The sequence below is a fragment of the Zalophus californianus genome, chromosome 6 (assembly GCF_009762305.2).
Source record: "Zalophus californianus isolate mZalCal1 chromosome 6, mZalCal1.pri.v2, whole genome shotgun sequence".
Lineage (NCBI taxonomy): Eukaryota > Metazoa > Chordata > Mammalia > Carnivora > Otariidae > Zalophus > Zalophus californianus.
In genome coordinates, this window is record NC_045600.1 from 98,419,717 (window position 1) to 98,438,040 (window position 18,324).

The window sequence follows — 18,324 nt, forward strand, 5'->3', positions numbered from 1 at the left end:
TTTGACCTGTGCGTGTGAGCTGTGATCATTCTGTACATGCTGTTATGGAACCTGAACCAATTAAAAAAAAAAAATGTTTGCTGTGAAATTACTTGTTAATGTCCTTGTTTGGAAGAGCAGGTTGGTGAGTGCCTGATGGCAGGCCGGGCAAAAACTGGTCTTATCCTCAGGGTCTCCTGTGTGGTTGGTACGACCACCTCATTGCTCGGTGGCGGAAACAGGCTCTGGGAAGCACAAGCTCACCCAGCATATTTCTGCCTTCAAGGCGGGTTCCTAACTGGCTTCTCCTCTCCGTCTCTCCTAGGCAAATGTCTGCAGACTGCGGCTGACCATACCCCCCGAGAGTCCAACCTCAGAGTCAGGTGAAAAGAAGGTTGGAAGAAAAGAACAAGTAAGCGGTCTCTGAGGCAAAGCTCTGACAAGTTCTCATCTTTGCGCTCTTTTGTTTGAACCCCGTCCCCCGCCCGCCCTCTATGCAGGCTGTTCAGAGTCTGACTGTCAGTGACTCTGCTGATGAAAAGGCCCTCCTGACCTTGCCACCGCATCCTCCGTCTTCCTAGAAGTCCGACCGCCCTGCCTGGCTGGCTCCGCCGGCCTCCTGGCCCTGCTCTTGTTTCTTGCTGAACGCTGGCTCTGTGGGGCCCTGAAGCTGTAGGGACGTTGGCCTTAGTGACAGGTGCCGTGGCAGGGAACGGGCTTTTCCTGAAAGAGCCCAGTCCTGTGGAGTCACAGGGCCCATTGTGAGCTGCCCGAGGCCGAGTCTGTCTCCGCCGCTGGAGGCCGAAGCCCAGCTCACGGGGAAGGCCGCCTGGAGAGAATGAGCCCAGCGGGCAGCCCGGACTCGCGGCAGGGGCACTGGGCTCAAGGGCGGAGCAGATTTCTGTGCTAAGTGCTGGGCCGCGAGTTATCTGACCTTGTCCTCGTCTTAGAGGAGCTCGAAGTTTTTCAGGAGGGACAGACTGGGGAGCGATGTTGGCGTGATAGTTCAAGTGTTAGGGTCCGGAAGGGCAAGAGGCTCTGGGAACATGGGGAAGGGAAGAGCTGACTGCTGGGGGTGACACTGAAGCGGAGGCCCAGCAGAGGCATAGGAGGTGCTGCTCACCTCTAGGTGTCTTGTCCCGAGCAAGCCATTTTTCTCACCCACAGAGAGTTATGGGACATGTCCTGTATTCCGGGCACTGTGCGTTGGGTGTAGGGTACCAGTACTCCGCGGCAAGTCCAGAGGTGAACAGAGCAGTGAGCAAAAAGTGCCTGTCAGTCACGGAACTTACCTCTTAGTCGGGGGCAGAAGGAGAATTAAAAAATAATATTTCATTTTTTTAAAGTTTTTATTTATTTATTAGAGCGAGAGAGCACAAGCAGGGGGAGCGGCAGGCAGAGGGAGAGGGAGAAGCAGGCTTCCTGCTGAGCAGGGAGCCCAACCTGGGACTCGATCCCAGGGCCCTGGGCTCATGACCTGAGTTGAAGGCAGACGTTCAACCGACTGAGCCACCCAGGCAGCCCTAAAAAATTGTATTTTATAGAATTTCAAAGGTAGTAAGTGCTGATGGAGACAAATAAAACCAGAGAAGGGAACACGAGTGCCAGGGGTAGGTAGTAATCGTTCTTGTGCATATATTTTGTGTAAGCATAAAATAAAATAGTAAAATGATAGGCTATGTGATCATAGAAGTTTTATGAATGGAATCATGAGACAATGACAAGCCTTGCTACGGAGTTGACCGCTAACGTGGCCACCTGTAAAAAAGGAAGCTCCTCTGTGAGTGGTACATGGTTGAGAAAATCCTTAAATTTACTGGGTTGGTCTTTGTCTCTCCTCCCCTTCTCTTAGCCCCTTCTCCCCCCCCTTCCTACTAAGTACAGAGCTGTGTGTACTAATTCAAATGATGAATGACAGGGGAAGGGGGAAGGGGGCAGGGGATGAGGAAATGACTAGCACCAGGTTGAGAGAAAGTGAAGTTGCTTGTCTGCTTAAAGAGGGAGGATGAGTCCCACCAAAGGATCCAGAAAAAAATGGCTGGCCCCACGTGGGAGCAAGGCCAGTCCAGGGCGAGCCTGGGATGTCTCCTGCCGGAGAGTGAGGCGGGCACTCACACGGCAGGGGTCATAGCAAAGGACCCAGAAGCCGGTTTGAAGGGGGTCTCACTGAACTGGCAAAACCGGAACAATGTGAACATCAAAGTAATGACAGGGGCCCCTGGGTGGCTCAGTCGGTTAGGCGTCTGCCTTTGGCTCGGATCGTGATCCCGGCGTCCTGGGATTGAGTCCCGCGTCGGGCTCCCTGCTCTGTGGGGAACCTGCTTTTCCCTCTGCCTCTCTGTCTCTCATGAATAAATAATAAAATCTTTAAAAAAAAAAAAAAAAGTAATGCCAGTAATATGTTTTGACATGTTGCATAATAAAAAAAAAAGATTCACGAGTGTACAGTAATCATCAGAGATTTACAAAGGGCAAGCTCTTTTATAGAACTTCAGCTGATAAACTTGGAAAATCTCTATTTTGTAACCCCTAGGTCAGTTCATCAGTGGACGCAAAGGCTAGTTGGTGGAAGATTATCATGGAACAGTGTTTTCACACGCTCCCAGAGCATGCCCTCACACGTTACCTCCTGGCTCCACAGGTACAATGGTACAGTCTGGCAGCCAGCATTTCAACCAAAGCTCCAGTCTAGCTCTCCCAGGAAGGGGGCAGCCTGACCTATGGGCTCCCGAAGTGATGCAGCCAAGGAGTGCCCGATATCACCTATGTGATGTTCATGCCAACTTGTTCAACTAAATCGAATAATAAGGAAACAAACCCCACATGTGGGGCATTCTGCAAAAACATTTGGCCAAAAGGAGACTATAAGGAGGGTTAACATCAAATATAATGAGTGAACCTTGGTTAGATCTGGGATCAAAAAAAATCTGTAAAAGTTATATTGGGGTAATTGTACAGTTTTGAATATGAACCACATATTCGATATTATTGAATAACTCTTACTTTTCTTACTTGTGATAATGGTACCTTGAACTATTTTCTCAGCCTGTGTGTAGCTTTGAACATTCTCTGAAGAAGTTTGGGGGTTAAAGCTCATCACCAGAACCACCCAGCCAGACACCTGTTGTTGACTAGATGGAGGGGGGCGCTGTGATGCTGGGGGGGTGTCCCTTCTGCCCTCTCTGTTGCCTTGTCTGTCCTTTTAGGGAACTGGACCTGAGCTGTGTCCAGGGGCTCATGGCTGCTTAACACATGAGGAATCAGAAGGAGCACTTTTTGAGGAAGCGGCCTAAGCTGGAGGGAGTGAAGGAGAGGGGCCGTAGTGGCTGTCTCCGTATGCGCGGCAAGGGAAGTGGGGAGTCTGGTCTGTTGGAGCTAGACCCCAGCTGCGTGCCTGGGAGCGGTTTATGAAGGGTTTCTGCTGCTGCGAGGCACTGGAGGGCACGTCAGCGCTGAGAGGAATCAAGTCTTCCCAAGCAGAGAGGGCGCGTGTTCTACATCAAGCGGGAGTTGGTAACCTAGTCATATACTTAGATGTGCCCATTTTGTCTTAAACAGTGCTTTTCAAACTTTTCAAAGCCATAAGACTCTCTTTTTTTAATCCAGATATTATCATGAGCCCTTGTATGTAAAGCAGGTAAAAGTGGCGGTATGGGGGCCACAGTCCCTCCTGTGGGCACGGGGGCAGCCCAGGGCTGTGAGGAACACTGGGCAGGAGCCGTGGCGGCAGAACATGCTCCAGGAGGCCTCGCACGCTGCTGGGTGGACCTGGTGTGCAGCCAAGCGCCCATCTGTGATGCGTCGGTGACTCACTGCCGAGGAATCGGGGTAGAGTGGAGGAGGGTGGGGCCGGCCGTTTCCTCAGGACTGAAGTCCTTGGGTGGTGGTTGCACCAGAAGGTACTGGTGGTATAGCTGTGAGGCCATTCTGAGTGATTTTGCCACCATGTCCTGGCCAGCTTCCTGCGTTTGAGTCACTGGGGTCAGGGGCCAGGCACGGGCAAGGAGGCCCTGAAAATGCCGCGTGATGCGCCTCCACCATGGTTGTCCCTCCCCCGGGACGTGGTGGCCCCGCAAAAGTGCAGGGCGCCAAGAACTCGGGACCACCCTCCCTGTGGAGGGGACTTGGGTTTCTTGGAGGGGCCGGGGGTGTACAAGGGCTGGGGGGATCGGAGCTGGTGCGGAGGGGGAAGTGGGAAGGCCTGCCAGGTGTCCGATGAAGCCGAACTGGTAGGACCATGTCTGGGATCCTGCTGGAGCTGCTGCTGACGGAGGGCGGGCCTGGGCCTTATTCTTTGACGTCGTTGTGGCTGATGCTTTGTGTGTTCCGAGCACCTGGGATCCCGGGGGCAGCTGATCACACATACATGCCAGCTGGGCCGTTCTTCCGCGCGCTCTTCCCAAAGTCACCGCAGAGAGACCCTTTACAGGGGAGGGCTCTGGCGCCTGGTGGATCTTGCCCAGCTTCGTGATGGTGTGTTTGGAGACTTCTGGAGGCAGTCACCGCAGAGGCGTCTTTTTCTGGAGTCCCGGGCTCCAGGGGGGTAAGGGGGAGGTTTCCTGCCCTTATGGCAGGCTGTTCCTGCCTACTGCTTTTAGTTCTTCTCTTCTAGAAGGTACTGGCAGCCCCGAGACTGCTTTTTGCCAGCCCCGAGACTGCTTTTTGCCAGCCACAGATGAGCTCCCAAACCCTTAGTTTCTCTGCCACTCCGTTTCCTTGTCTTCAAAGGAAGCACAGTAATGCCTGGTTGCAAAGAGTAAGTGAGCTAATATATGAGAAGACCCACCAAAGTGGCCTGTAATATTGCTTAGAGAGGCAGTGACTCGGGGCCAGGCTCAACACTTCGAATGCCAAGCACAGTGGCCCTTCTTTGCTTTTCTCCCTTAGGCTTCTGGGAGTTACTCCCCCTCCTGGAACTGCCTTTCCTGCATCTTCATCTTGGGCTGTGCCCGTGGCATCTTAGTTTGATATCCGTATGCCCTTCCCCGTAAATCTGAGCCTCTCTCTGCCCGTGTCCTCAGGCCTTGCTTTCTCGCTCTGCAGACTTTACCTCCGAGAGCTGCTCCTTTCCTGGCTGGGAGCCAGCTTCTCTGGGGAGATGCTCACCCTGCACATCAGCTCTGTCCTGCTGAGCCCTGTCCTGCTGGTGGCCGGGCCAGTTTTCCGTGTTCTTTACATGTGGTATTTTTAGGATACAGGTATCTCATCAGCGCATTACCATTATTTTGGTATTTTAAAAATATGAATCTGGATCATTTAAATGAATAGACATACCCAGAAAGGTCTAGGCTGCATGAGAGTTTGGAATGGAACCTACGTATTCACATTTAGGAAGTGACCCCACCCTCCCTCCGTGTGAAAGTCTCCTGAGGCATCTCACATTCCCATTGCCCAATGACCAGCGAGAAGGAGTGTGTTTTCTTGCATTTGTTCCCCATAGGTATTTCCTCAGAGCCATTTGCAATAGGTGATGTCTTTTTATTTTGTGTACCAGAGCCCAGCTCCTTGCCTTGCACACAGTAGGTGCTTCAGGGATGACTTATGATTTTGTTGTTGTTGTTTTGTTTTGTTTTAGTTTTTAGGGCTGCCATAGCAGAGTACCATGAACTGCATGGCTTAACCAACAGAAATACATCGGCTTACAGTTTTGGAGGTTAGAAGTCTGGGGTCAAGGTGTCAGTCAGCAAGGCCATGCTCTGTCTGCAGGCTCTAGAAGAATCCTTCCTTGCTTCTTACAGCTGCTGGTGGCTGTGGCAGTCCTTGGTGTGTGGCTGCCTAACCCTAGTGTTCACGTGGTGTTCTCCTGGTGTGTGTGTGTGTGTGTGTGTGTGTGTGTGTGTGTGTGTGTGTGTGTGTGTGTGTCCAAATTTTCTCCTTTTTATGCGGATACCCATTATACTGGATTAGGGCTCACTCTAATGACCTCATTTTAATTTGCCTTCTCTCCAAATAAGGTTAAGTTTGGAGGTACCAGGGGTTAGGACTCCAACATATCTTTTTTGGCAGGACACAATTCAGCCCAAAACAAATTTCTTTGAGAATGTTACCTGAAATTATATTAACAACTCAGATAAATTAGCTGTGGGCTTTTGTTTATATATTAAAAATTATTAAAAATATGGGAGAGGAAATGCTCTTAGTTTGTGGGTACACATTTCATACTGAGGAAGTGATAAATATGGAATAGAATGTTTATAAAATTGTTGAACATTAAAATTCAAATTGGTGTAATGTTGAAATTAACCCCCATCATTTCCAAAGAATTTTGTGAATGTATGTATGCATATTCCTATGCAAATCTGTATGTAGTGTGTTCTTAGAGACACACACACACACACACATACACACACACACACACAAAGGCAGTAAGAGAACTAACACCAGCTATTACAGATTTATCAGCTAAATCAGGGTCTCACTGCGTACTTGAATTTTAGCAAGCACGACCTGAGCTCTGCTGAGTCTGTGTGGTGGTGAAGGCTTTTGCAAATGACAAAGTAATTTGAGGCAGATGATATTTGTTTTCTTTCTTTCTTTCTTTCTTTCTTTTTTCTTTTCTTTCTTTCTTTTCTTTTCTTTTCTTTCTCTTTCTTTTGATTTTATTTATTTGTCAGATTGAGAGAGAGAGAGAGCAAGCAGGGGGAGCGGCAGGCAGAGGGAGAGGGAGAAGCAGGCTCCCCACTGAGCGAGGAGCCTGATGCGGGACTCGATCCCAGGACCCTGAGATCATGACCTGAGCCAAAGGCAGATGCGCAATGACTGAGCCACCCAGGTGCCTCGAAGCAGATGATATTTTCAGTAGCTGTTAACATCCCACCAGTGTAGGTGTCCGTTAGTGACCTGTCTTTTTACAGAAGCGGTCTCTCTTTAGATCTTTAAGAACTCCAGTGAGGGAGAGCAGGTACGTGTGTATGAATGCAAAGTCGGGAACTTTCATAGCCCAGTATAATGTTTCAAAGGAGCAAACCCTTGCCATTCAGCTTTATAGTCCCCTTTCCCTTAAAAGCCCTAGATGAGTAAGCATGCTGAGTCCTCGTCCTTGGCGTGACTGTTTATACAACAGCACGGGCTGTTGCCAGGGTGGGGAGCGTGCTGCCAGGATTCGGATCGGTGCTGGTGGTGCCCGGTGGCGTGCAGGACTCCGTGTGCTCTCCGAGATAGCAGCCCCAGGAGGATGGCAAGAGGCCTGAGTCCTGGTGCTGGTTCCCTCACCTGCCACCATAGTGGTCGGGCCAGACCGGTCATCTCTGGGCCTCAGTTTTCTCTTCTAGCAAATGTAGGTATTAGCCTGGACCCAGTGTTTTTCCAAATTTCTTTAGCTGTGGACCTCTGTATCCAACTGAATATAGAGGGAAGTCCATCACTAAAAGAGGGAAAGCCTAGGGACTGTGGTTTCAAGCAAGGCCAGGGCTGTGCCGGCCGCTCCAGCAGTCTTGCCCCCCCACCCTCCACCCCACACCCCCCGCCCCAGCCTCGTCAGACACCGAGGACGGCTGTGGTGCCGCTTACAAGCCCATTGGACTACACAGCTCTTTTCCATTTTTTGACCTCCTGAGATTGTGATTATCATCCTAGGAAGAGCCACAAGACCAGTCGAGGGGTGAACATCTCACTGTCACGGCGATGGCTATGACACAAACAGCAAAAAGACCCAAGAAGAGAGAGGCAGACAGACAGAAGCCTCCAGACAAACGTGTAGACTTCAGCAGGATCCCAGATACTCAGAAATGGAAAGATCCCACCACTAAGAATAGAATCTCTCCATATCTCCTAGTATGCCCAGCAGCGTCCACGAGCTTTTATGTGTATTATTCTGTGTATTTCTAGAACGACCCTCTGAAGTGGGTGGTATCATCCCCCTTGTCCTGTTCAGGACGCTGAAGCTCAGTGCAGTAAATAACTTGCACAAGACCACGCAGCTAGTACACTGGATTTGCAGTTCCAACTGGGTTCTGTGGCATGGCCACGTGGCCATGGGAATGTCAACCCTCACACTTTCTCTTATCAGGGAAGGTCTATGGAGGATATTTGTATTTTATCAGTCAAGGTTACGTGATGTGTGTACTGTGTGACTGGGTTCCAGCCAAAAAGTTCCTGATTTTGCCCTCCAGATAGTCTTTTCCTTTTTCTCTGGGGTTGTTGGGCCTAACCAGCTGTTGACTGCCTAGAAGCTAGAAGGTAATAGCTTTAAGAAGCTACCTCCTATCAGGATACTATTATTAGAACTACACTCCCTTTGGGATTTCTACTTGGCTACAGGTTGTTCTTTTCCTTCTCTTTAAGCATTAAAAATGATTGGTCTTTGTCCAAGCATGAGATTATTATTTTATATAAAATGGTCTCTTCGGTCTGTGAGATTCTCAGAAATAACAAATACCTTAATAAGCGAGAGATATCCATTCCTTTGAGGAGACTGTCCCCTCCCTATTTGCCTCCCAGGCTGTGGGAAGCCCTCTCAGGCTGGCTGTAGTGTTCATTTTCGTCACAAGGAGACAAAAAAATGTCAAGTGTGACTCATGACTGGGAACTCCTCATTTGCTAGGATGGACACACAGGTCAGAGCACATTCCTGACAGTGTGGTCCCTTGCCTGCAAGGTAGGTAGGATGCCCCTGGCTCAGTGCTCAGCCATCCCTGGGTCAGCTGCTGCCCCCTGGCTGGAAGAAGAGGTTCAAAGCAAGAAGTTTTGGAAATAACTTGGCTTCTAGTTTGCATGTCATTTAGTTCATGTAATGGTCCATCTAAGTCGCATTGGCAGACCGGACAGGTGACCGGCTGCCCGTCCTGGCCTCCGGGGCCACGGGCTGGCTGTGGCAGGCTACCACCATTGGTTTGGATTTATGTTAAACTGTGTGTGTCTGCTGGTATTTCTTCGCTGAGAACCCTTCTTGACCAAAGGATTGTCTTCCTTTGCACAGATCAGTGTTTTGGAAGACCAGATGCTACAAATCTTCTGACATAGACCCAATTCCAAATATTCTGTCTTCCTCCCTCCCTTCAAAATGTATTTATTGAGCATCTCTTTATGCTGAGTATTGGGGATAAAGCAGTGAATGCGGCAGATCCAGCCACTGCGTTACGGAGCTTATCTCCTGGAAGATCATACATTCTGGGAAATATGGTCTAGCTCTCCAGCAGCCGGAAAGCCCTTGCGGCAGGAATTTAGGTGAAGTTCCTTTTCTGTAGTTTGTCCTTCTTTCTAAGGCACTTTCCACTACATTCATCTCTGGGGAAAATAGCACGAGCCTGTAAGTAAGTTTTCAGCAATGAGTACAGCCCAGGGAACAGTTTAACTGCGAGATTCTCCGTACGTTTCTCTGATTCCGCTTGTTGTTAATTCCGCTGCATTTCACGTATGGGTTACGGGATGCCTTTCAGTTGGCTGGTACTTTTTCCTTTCTTTGGCTCTGACTTTCTTTTTGTTTTGTGCATTTGTTAGGGCTTTGGTTTTCAAGGCAGTTTTGCCTCGTATTGTTTCATGCCCAGGAGGCTTTTCGTAGGCCTAGTACGTTTTTAAGAATTTGATATTTTAATACCGACCAAGCAGTTTTACAAAGAAGTTTAAAAAAAAAAACAATCCAACTTTTAATTACAGAGAATTTCAAACGTATACAAAAGGAGACTGAATGGTGTGATGAATCACTGACCCTTCACCCAGCCGCCCCAGAACCCTCAACCCAGGCTCAGTCCTGCCTGGTCTGTACTCTCATCCGCTTCCTCCACCCTGTATCCCAGATATCATAAATATTTAAGCATGTTTCTCTGAAAGATAAAGGTTCTCTCTTAATACAATCACAATGCTGTTATCATGCCTAAAAAACTAATATTTATCTTATAGGGAGATATTTTAAAGGACCTGAGAGGAAAAATATTCTGCCACAGACACCGTGCTAAACATGTCAACTCTTTTTTCTATTTTTTTCTGTGTTCTCCAGTTTTTCACCAAAAGCATACTGACATTTTGTCAGAACGATAGCGGTCTTGGGCTCCTTTGCAACTCCTCTGGATAGAGATTTTATGACCGGGGCAAACATCAGCTCCCTGTCCCTCCATCTAAGAAGAGCAGAGGATGTTCCCTTCAGCTGGACCATATTTACATAATCTGGAAAAGTCCCCAGAATTTCTTCCAACTTCTAAAGCTCCCTCTCCATTTAGCAAATATTTATTGAGAAATTCATTGTCGGTCACTTAGGTGTCAGAGACTGTGATGGAAAAGAAGACCAACAAGGCCCAGTGGATGGGCGAGCAGACCTTACCTATAGGATGATACTAAGAGTCACTCTGTTATGGTTGTGGTGAAGGTGTAGGGACTTAACCAGTCTGAGTGAAGATGTCCTTGAGGGAGAGACATTTCAGACAAGCAGTGGGCACTGCACACAGAGGGAATGGCCCATGTAATGCCCTGTGACAAGAAGGAGGTTGACTGATAAAGGAACAGAAAGGAGGTGGGGGGGGCGGGGCATAGGGGAAGATGGAGCCCAGGAGCCTCCTCATGCTGAGCCTGCCTCTTCCCAGTGGCCCTGACCGGCCCGGGGCCCTGGCTCTTGGCTTCCCTGCCCCTGAGGTCTGGGCTACCACATAGAGACGTGAGATTCCGTTTCACTCCTGACTCGTAGCTATTGAAGGCTTTGTGGTCAAAGGGAAGAGCTTAGATTTGGGAAGATGTACTCAGGCGCTTGAATGTCGCCACCTTGGGAGAACTAATAATATTTATGTGGTAGGGTTACTGTGGGGATTAAAGAAGATGCTGTGTAATAAAAGAGACAACCAATATTTGTCCCCTGCTCGCTCTTCATAAACAGTGCTGCAGCTGCTCATGCTGCCTTGGGAACCCTCTCGGTGTGGAGCGGCCCATGAGGACGGCCCCGCTCCTGACCAGAGTCCTGGGCTGGGCCCTTCTCTGGGCTCTTTTATTTATCCTTGGCTTTGTAGTAACTTTTTAGTTTTTTGAAAACTGAAATGAAAGTTATTCATTCAAAGATAACACCCCCCCCTTTTTTTTTTCTGGCTAAAAATCAGACCTACAGAAGCATAAGGGGCAGAAAAATGAAATCCCGTTTCAACTGAGGCCACTGGTATTAAAAGTCTGGATTCCGTCCTTCTGGATGTTTTATGCACACAAACATACGTGTTAAAAACAAAACCCAAGAATATGGAAATGACTGTTTTTCACTTCGCAGATCTTCAGTGTCTTTCCGTGCATAACTGTGAGAGCCACCACGTCTAGAGCTGTGTTTCGCAGACCTTGTTGTGTTGTCTGTGACATTGTGTGTGTTCTCCTCCACGGCTGCTGGTCCTCGTCCCTCCACTGGGCAGGGAGGCAGAGTCCTCTGTATGCGGCCACCTGAGCATTTTCCTGAAACCCAGTCCATCTGGGAAAGACTTTACTTGCAGAAATGCCTTTCACCAAAGCCTCCTGTCCTCATCAGCTTGTTTTTCAGGAACTGGGTGGAGTCTGACTGAAAGAGCATGCTTTTGTTGCCTGGTATGCAGGGAGTTGCATTAGAGCTTTTCCTCTTCCTAATTATATGTCTGGGAAACTGGGGGTCTGGATCCCAGCTTGTCACTCCACCAAGAGCCATGGAACCGCCTCTCCACCTAAATTTATATACAAATTTCAAGAGTTGCTTTAGTGCCTGTGGGGCCCAAGCACCAAGGACTCAAGCGGAATCATTTTCTGGAAGCAGATACAGAGTGTCACAGCCCCTCATATCCCATCTCTTGCCAAATATGTACCGAAGCGTGGGAAGCAATGGATGTTTTGTTTTCTAGTTTTTTTTTTTTAAAGCTTCAATCCTAGACAGACAAGCAATACAAATGGGTATAAAGAAAGAATTGAAAGATGTTCTGATACCCAGTACCCCTGCCCCGCTACACCGCCCCCTCCTTAGAGGTCATTACTATTAATAATTTGTCATGTATCTTTTTAGACCGTTCTTTGACAAACTTTAAATGAATGGAATCATAAAGTTTTTATTCTGCCCAAATGAATGATTTTAAAAATGCAAATTACAGGGGCACCTGGGTGGCTCAGATGGCTAAGCGTCTGCCTTCGGCTCAGGTCATGATCCCAGCTTCCTGGGATCGAGCCCCACGTCAGGCTCCTGGCTCAGCAGGGAGCCTGCTTCTCCCTCTCCCTCTGCCTCTCGCCCCGCTCATGCTCTCTCTCTCTTTCTCTCTCTCTCTCTTTCTATCTCTGTGTCTCAAATGAATAAATAAAATCTTTAAAAAACAAATACAATAAAATGCAAATTACAATTTTGTATGCCAAAAATATTTTGCAGGTACATGGAAGGAATTTATGCAACGGTGGTTTAAAAGTTAGTGGGAGAGGGCACCTGGGTGGCTCAGTCGGTTAAGCGACTGCCTTCAGCTCGGGTCATGATCCTGGAGTCCTGGGATCGAGTGCCGCATCAGGCTCCCCGCTCAGTGGGGAGTCTGCTTCTCCCTCCAACCCTCCCCCCTCTCATGTGCTCTCTCTATCTCTCATTCTCACTCTCTCAAATAAATAAATAAAAATCTTAAAAAAAAAATTAGTGGGAGGGGCACCTGTGTGGCTCAGTTGGTTGGGCATCCGACTCCTGATTTCAGTTCAGGTTGTGATCTCAGGGTTGTGGAATTGAGCCCTGAGTCGGGCTCCGCAGAGAGTCTGCTTGAGAATCTCTCCCCCTCCTGCCCCTCCTCCACTCATGTTTTTTTTCTCTTTCTCTCTAAATAAATAAATCTTAAAAAAATAAAAAATTAGTGGGAGAGCAGAGTTGCCATTATGGAATTCAGGGTTCTGTACTGTGATTATCAAGGTACCAGCGTCAGCCCCAGGGGAGACTGGATGTAGGTTGTTTGTCTATGAATTCTCAGTCCCTGGTTTTGTCCTGCCCTTCCTTCTCCCTCATGGGGGCTCTTACTCCGGCCTCCTGCACCTAACAAAGCCTGCAGTATGGGGAGGTATACTTCATGTCAGAGAATCGGCCTTGAATCTGGATATGTGGCTGGAAGCAAGCTATTTAACCCCTCTGAATTTTGGTTTTCTCAGCTATCAAGCGGAGAGGCTCATCGCTCTGTCCCAGAGTGGTTGTAAAGATTCACCGTGCTAAGGAACGTATCTGGTTTATGGTAGAAGCTGAACAAATCTTAATTTCCCTTTCTCGGGCTTCTTGAGCCTTCATTCTATAAAGGTGTGTTAGGACTTGGATATATTACCCCTTCCCAAGGGCGTTTGCATTTCAACACCGATCAAAGCTTTAGGTGAAGGAATTAAGGTGCTGGAAGGTTCTTTTGCCTGCCTTTTCAGAAATATTTCATGAATGGTCACAACAGGTTGTGTACTCATCCCCCCACCCTCCTTTGCTCAGAGCTGATCCAGGGTCAGTCCTACCCTCAGGGGACAATTTGGCTGCCAGGGGGCAGCCAGCATTCTTCCCGCATTATCTCAACCTCATGCATTTCAAGGGTCATATTTAGCACGATGGGGTTGAAGGTATCCAGAGGAACTGATATCGTGGGGAAAAGCAGCATAACCAGGACACCAGGACTGTGAGAGTGCAGACACTTGCTCTTGTTCTGAAGGGACGACACAGGTCCATCTGGCACCTTCGTGAGAATGAGAAGGGCGCCCGTCCGGGACGGAGGGGCCCTGCAGATGCACTCTTAGATGGGTGGATAGGGCTTCGGTAGAAATTTGAGAAAGATGCCCTTCCTCTAGGGCAAAAGCTGGCCCAGCCCAGGCCAGGTGCAAGCGGGAGAAGGGTGAGTGGCTGGGTCTCCTCTGGCCTCTCCTTGCCACCCGCTCCTCAGTGCCCGCACAGCCCGCATGCCCAGACCCAGTGCACCCCTTCTCACAGCTGCTCCCACGAGGCCTAAACAGTCATTATTCTTTACTCTTTTCTCCCTTCTGGAAGCACCTTGACCTAAGCAATGGGGAGCCAACCAGGAAACTTCCTCAGGGTGTTGTCTACGGCGTGGTGCGGAGATCGGATCCAAATGAGCAGAAGGAAATGGTGGTTTACGGGTGGTCCACCAACCAGCTGAAAGAAGAGATGAACTACATCAGAGACGTGAGTCATTTAAGGATGTTTGTTTGTTTGGTTTACTCCTTTTGTAGCATGTGAGACGGTGGAGTGGGAAGCATGGACATGAATGTAATAAGGCCTTTTGGAAGAATTCCTAGCATTACCGTTTTGGATGGAAATGTTTCTACATATCTTCACAGTAATGTGAAAGGTGCAGATGTAATTCTGCAGTGAGGTCTAGAGTGAACTGCTGGAGGTGACTAAGGGATGCTCAGGAGACCAAATAACTCCCATCTTCCATGTATAATATGGAGGCTTTTAAGTGATTTTTGCTTATTATGTTGGACGTTCCATTCCCAGCACATGAGTTTCAAAAACTGTATACATTTGGTTGCTTTTGGTTGTAAGGAACAGAGAAGCCAACTCAGAAAGGAAATTTGTCTTGTGTGGGGATATGTGTAGGGGTAGGTAGGCTCTGACCAGGGCACGTCCAGGCTCCCTTCCTACTTGTCTGAGTTTCCCTTGGTTCTGTCCTTCAGCTTCAGGCTCGTGGCATCATCTGAAAATATCTTGGTGTCTCGAGGAAGAAAAGAAGCCACTTATCTCTTGTTTCTTTTTAGAGGCCCTTTATTAGGCTTCTCCTCATGTCTCATTGGCCAGGATTGGGTCACATGCCCATTCCCAATCCATCCCTGGATGGATCCCCTGGTGAGGGGAATGAAATTGATTATGGCTGGTTCAGACCAATCAGTTGTGTTGAAACAGATGCTGAGAAGTCAAACACAGTAGACACTGTCCATCTCAGGCCAATCAATGTCATTTCTTTGTGTTTAATATTACATTTCTTAGTTTTTTAATTACACACTTTTTTCAAAGGAATTTGGAAAATACAAAAATGTATAATAAGAAAATAAAACCATCCACAATTCCATCATTTAATTAGAACCCTGGTTAAGGAGTACTTCCTTCTAAATTTTTCATTTCTTTTCATCTGTCTCTCTATCCATCCATCCATCCATCCATCCATCCATCCACCTCCATTCCTTTTTGGTTCTTTGGCCTCCCAGTGCCTTTGTTGACCAAATCAGTGTGATTAGATGGAGAGGGAATGAGTTTCTCTGACACTGATGGGCCCTGAGCACCAGCCTGTGGACTAGAAAGTGCTCATGTGGAGGAGCAGAACAGTGTGGGGCAGTGGGGTACCCGCTGGACCTCAGTTCAATGTCCACCTCTGTGTCTGGCCCAGCCAAGCTTTTGTTCTCTCTGCACTTCAGTTTTTTCCTGTATAGATTGTGGAGGTTGGGAGGGGACCCCTGAAGTCAAAACTGCCAGCTTTTTATTTGGAGTGTTTGCAGAGAAGACACAAAGTCATGTTGTCAGCTTTCGTAAGGATTTTTTTAAAAGAACATCTCTTATCAAATATTAAAAATAATAACTTTTGGGCACCCTCTTTCATGAGTCTTGAAAGATTTGGATACTTACATAATTAAAAGGAATAAAAACGTCTTGATTAAAAATAATAATAATAAAGGCTTAACAGAGAAAATGAAAAAAACCGAAAAGGTACACACACAAAAGCGCAGGACAAGTGTGACAACCACCAGCCTCAAATCCCTACTCATCCTACCCCTCAGATACGACTTTTAATAATTTTTCCTATATAGAAGCAACGGGAACATTCCTCGTCTCCCCGTTTTTCTCATGGAAATACTTAGTCCCTTCTCATATATCTTAGATAACATGTTACTGCTTCAGAGGTAAACCTTTGAAGCAGAGCTGAGAGTCGCCAGTTGCCCAAGACACAAACAGCAGGTGGAGGCTGGTTGTGAACCAGGGGACGTGTGCCTAGGACACAGGGGTGGTTCTGGCCTGAATTACCAGCCTCCACTGGGACCTGCAACTTAAAGTTAATTTCCAAGTCCCACCTTCTACAGGTGACTTCAGATCCACCCCGGGCCTGCTTATCCCGAAGCATGTTTATGGGGTTGTTGGTTCTCTCTTGCCATGAGTGAGCCTGGCCCAGCTGGCTTCCTGAAGTATTTGCCACCCGGGCTTGAGAGCCAGCCCACTGCACCCTGGTGAGCAGCATGAGCGCCAACTCAGGGCCACAGTGAAAGCCATTCTGTCTGCCCAGTGTGAAGAGTTGTGTTTTGGCCTCATTTTCCCAAAATGTTTGTAGATAACAGCACGAAAGTAGACTCTGTTATCAGAATTCATTTAGGGAAGGCTTGGCACCTTGACTCGGACCCTGCTGCCGAAATCTTCACCAAGATGCAGTCAGCCCTAATAAACATGCAGTCTGATTTAAAACCATGTGCTGGCTATGCAAATACAGCTTCACGGTGAAGTCTCTGCCGCCCCCCCCCCCGCCTTGCTGTCCCCTACATACCCCTTATCCCAACCAACTGCTGCCTTCCAGCCCTTTCTGTGGTAAAATTTCTGGAGCTCTCTGTAGAGGGCTCCCTTGAGACTTCTTTTCTATTTGAGGACCCCTGAGCTCTCCATCAGAGGGGCAGCAGAGGAAGGGAGGAGATGGTGTCAAGGTTTTTTTGTTTTTATTTATAAAATTTTTAAGGACCTGGTTACTCCTTCAGAAGTGCTGCTATAGAGGAACTTAATCAGTGGTTGTGTAAACAGGTGTTTAGGGGATCACCCTGACCTTTGTTATATTTTGTGCCTTGTGTATTATTGGTGATTATTGAGGAACTAATGTTCAAATTTGTGGTCTCTCTAAGCTCATACTTCCCTGCTGTATATTCCAGATATTGCTCTTTGGTAGTCAGAGCAGAGACAGGGAAAATTAGAGGTTGCTTTTTGGTTTGGGTTTTTTTGGTTCTGCTAGCCACCTGTTTGTAGGGCCGACTTGTTATAAATTTTCTACTTATAAAAATGCACGATAGGAAAAGGGGTAAGTCTTGCCTGAATGTGTTTTGATAGGTGATAGCTGAATTTCAACAAACCATTTTTTCTTCAGAGCTTATTATTTGGATAATTAACCTTTGTTAATAATTATAATCATATATAATCAAAATGTATATTTATCATTATTGGTATTATTTGGATAATTCTCTTGGCTTCTAACTAGATATTAGGAGTGATTTTCTCACTTAATCTCCCAAACTGTCATGTTGTTATTATTATTTTTAAAAATATTTATTTATTTGTCAGAGAGAGAGAGCAAGAGAGCACAAGCAGGGGGAGCAGCAGGCAGAGGTTTGCCTAGCAAGGAGCCCAATGCAGGACTTGATCCCAGGACCCTGGGATCATGACCTGAATTGAAGGCAGACGCTTAACCGACTGAACCACCCAGGCATCCCCCAAACTGTCATGTTCTTAAAATTGTTTTTTTGTGGGGCCCTCCTGTCATTTGGGTTTCAGCAAACTTCACATGAAAATGTTATAGCTTGATCTCTAACTAGCATCTCTGTGGGCTGCAGGTGAGAGCCACTTTGGAAAAAGTAAGGAAGCGAATGTATGGAGACTATGATGAAATGAGACAGAAGATTCGACAGCTCACCCAGGAATTGTCAGTAAGTGAATATTTCAGTGACTTGGAAATATGGAGGGGTGGTAGGGCTTAGCACTCCCTCTGAGTGGCTGGTGCCTGAACATATTTGAGTTTATGATGTTCTTTGCGAGTGGAATCATATTTTAAATGAACTGAGGGAATTTTATCACAGAATTAAGTTTATTATTTAAAGGGATGTTTTTGTGGCAAGAATAATCTTTACATTCAAAGCATTCCCTCCACAGTCAGGGATAAGACGAGGAAGCTAGTTATCATCGTTACTATTTACCATTGTACCTGAGAGACTAGCCAATGGAATTAAACAAGAGAAGTGAATTTAGAGGTATAAAAACTGGACAGGTAGATGTAAAACTGTCACTGTTACAAACTATATGACTATATACCCAGAAAGCACAAGTGAACCAATGAAAAAAAGAAACTATAAGAAACAATTTTGTAAGGTAGCAGGGTAAAAAAATTAATAGATACGAATAGATTTCAGTATACGAAAAACAACTGGTAAGAAGAAATAAGAACAACAGAAAACTACCAAATATCTAGGAGTAAACTGCACCAAGAGGAAAGACATACCATGTGCTTAGACAGGAAGCGCCAACTTCGTAAGATGTGAGTACTGTTCAGGTTAGTGTGTGAATGTAATGTAACTCCATAAAAGTGCCAAGAGATTTTTATGCTGTTTCTACAACTGGACTAGAAGATTCCACAGTATACAGAAAATAAATATGAAGAGTTGAGGAAATTCTGGGGGAAAAAATGCAATGAGGAAGACTAGCTCTACTAATATTACAAGAAGCTGAGAGAGCCTCAA

The 18,324-nt window shown here is 47.1% G+C and overlaps 1 protein-coding gene across 2 annotated transcripts in view; it reads left to right on the forward strand.

Moving 5' to 3' along the window:
• LOC113908686 (myocardial zonula adherens protein) overlaps positions 1–18,324 on the forward strand; it is an 85,815-nt gene that overhangs the window by 10,633 nt on the left and 56,858 nt on the right. For both annotated transcript variants that reach the window (XM_027568988.2, XM_027568989.2), the window contains exons 2-4: positions 305–391; positions 13,877–14,032; positions 17,425–17,517. In XM_027568988.2, the coding sequence (XP_027424789.2) occupies positions 305–391; positions 13,877–14,032; positions 17,425–17,517 (336 nt within the window). The remainder of the gene's footprint in view (positions 1–304; positions 392–13,876; positions 14,033–17,424; positions 17,518–18,324) is intronic.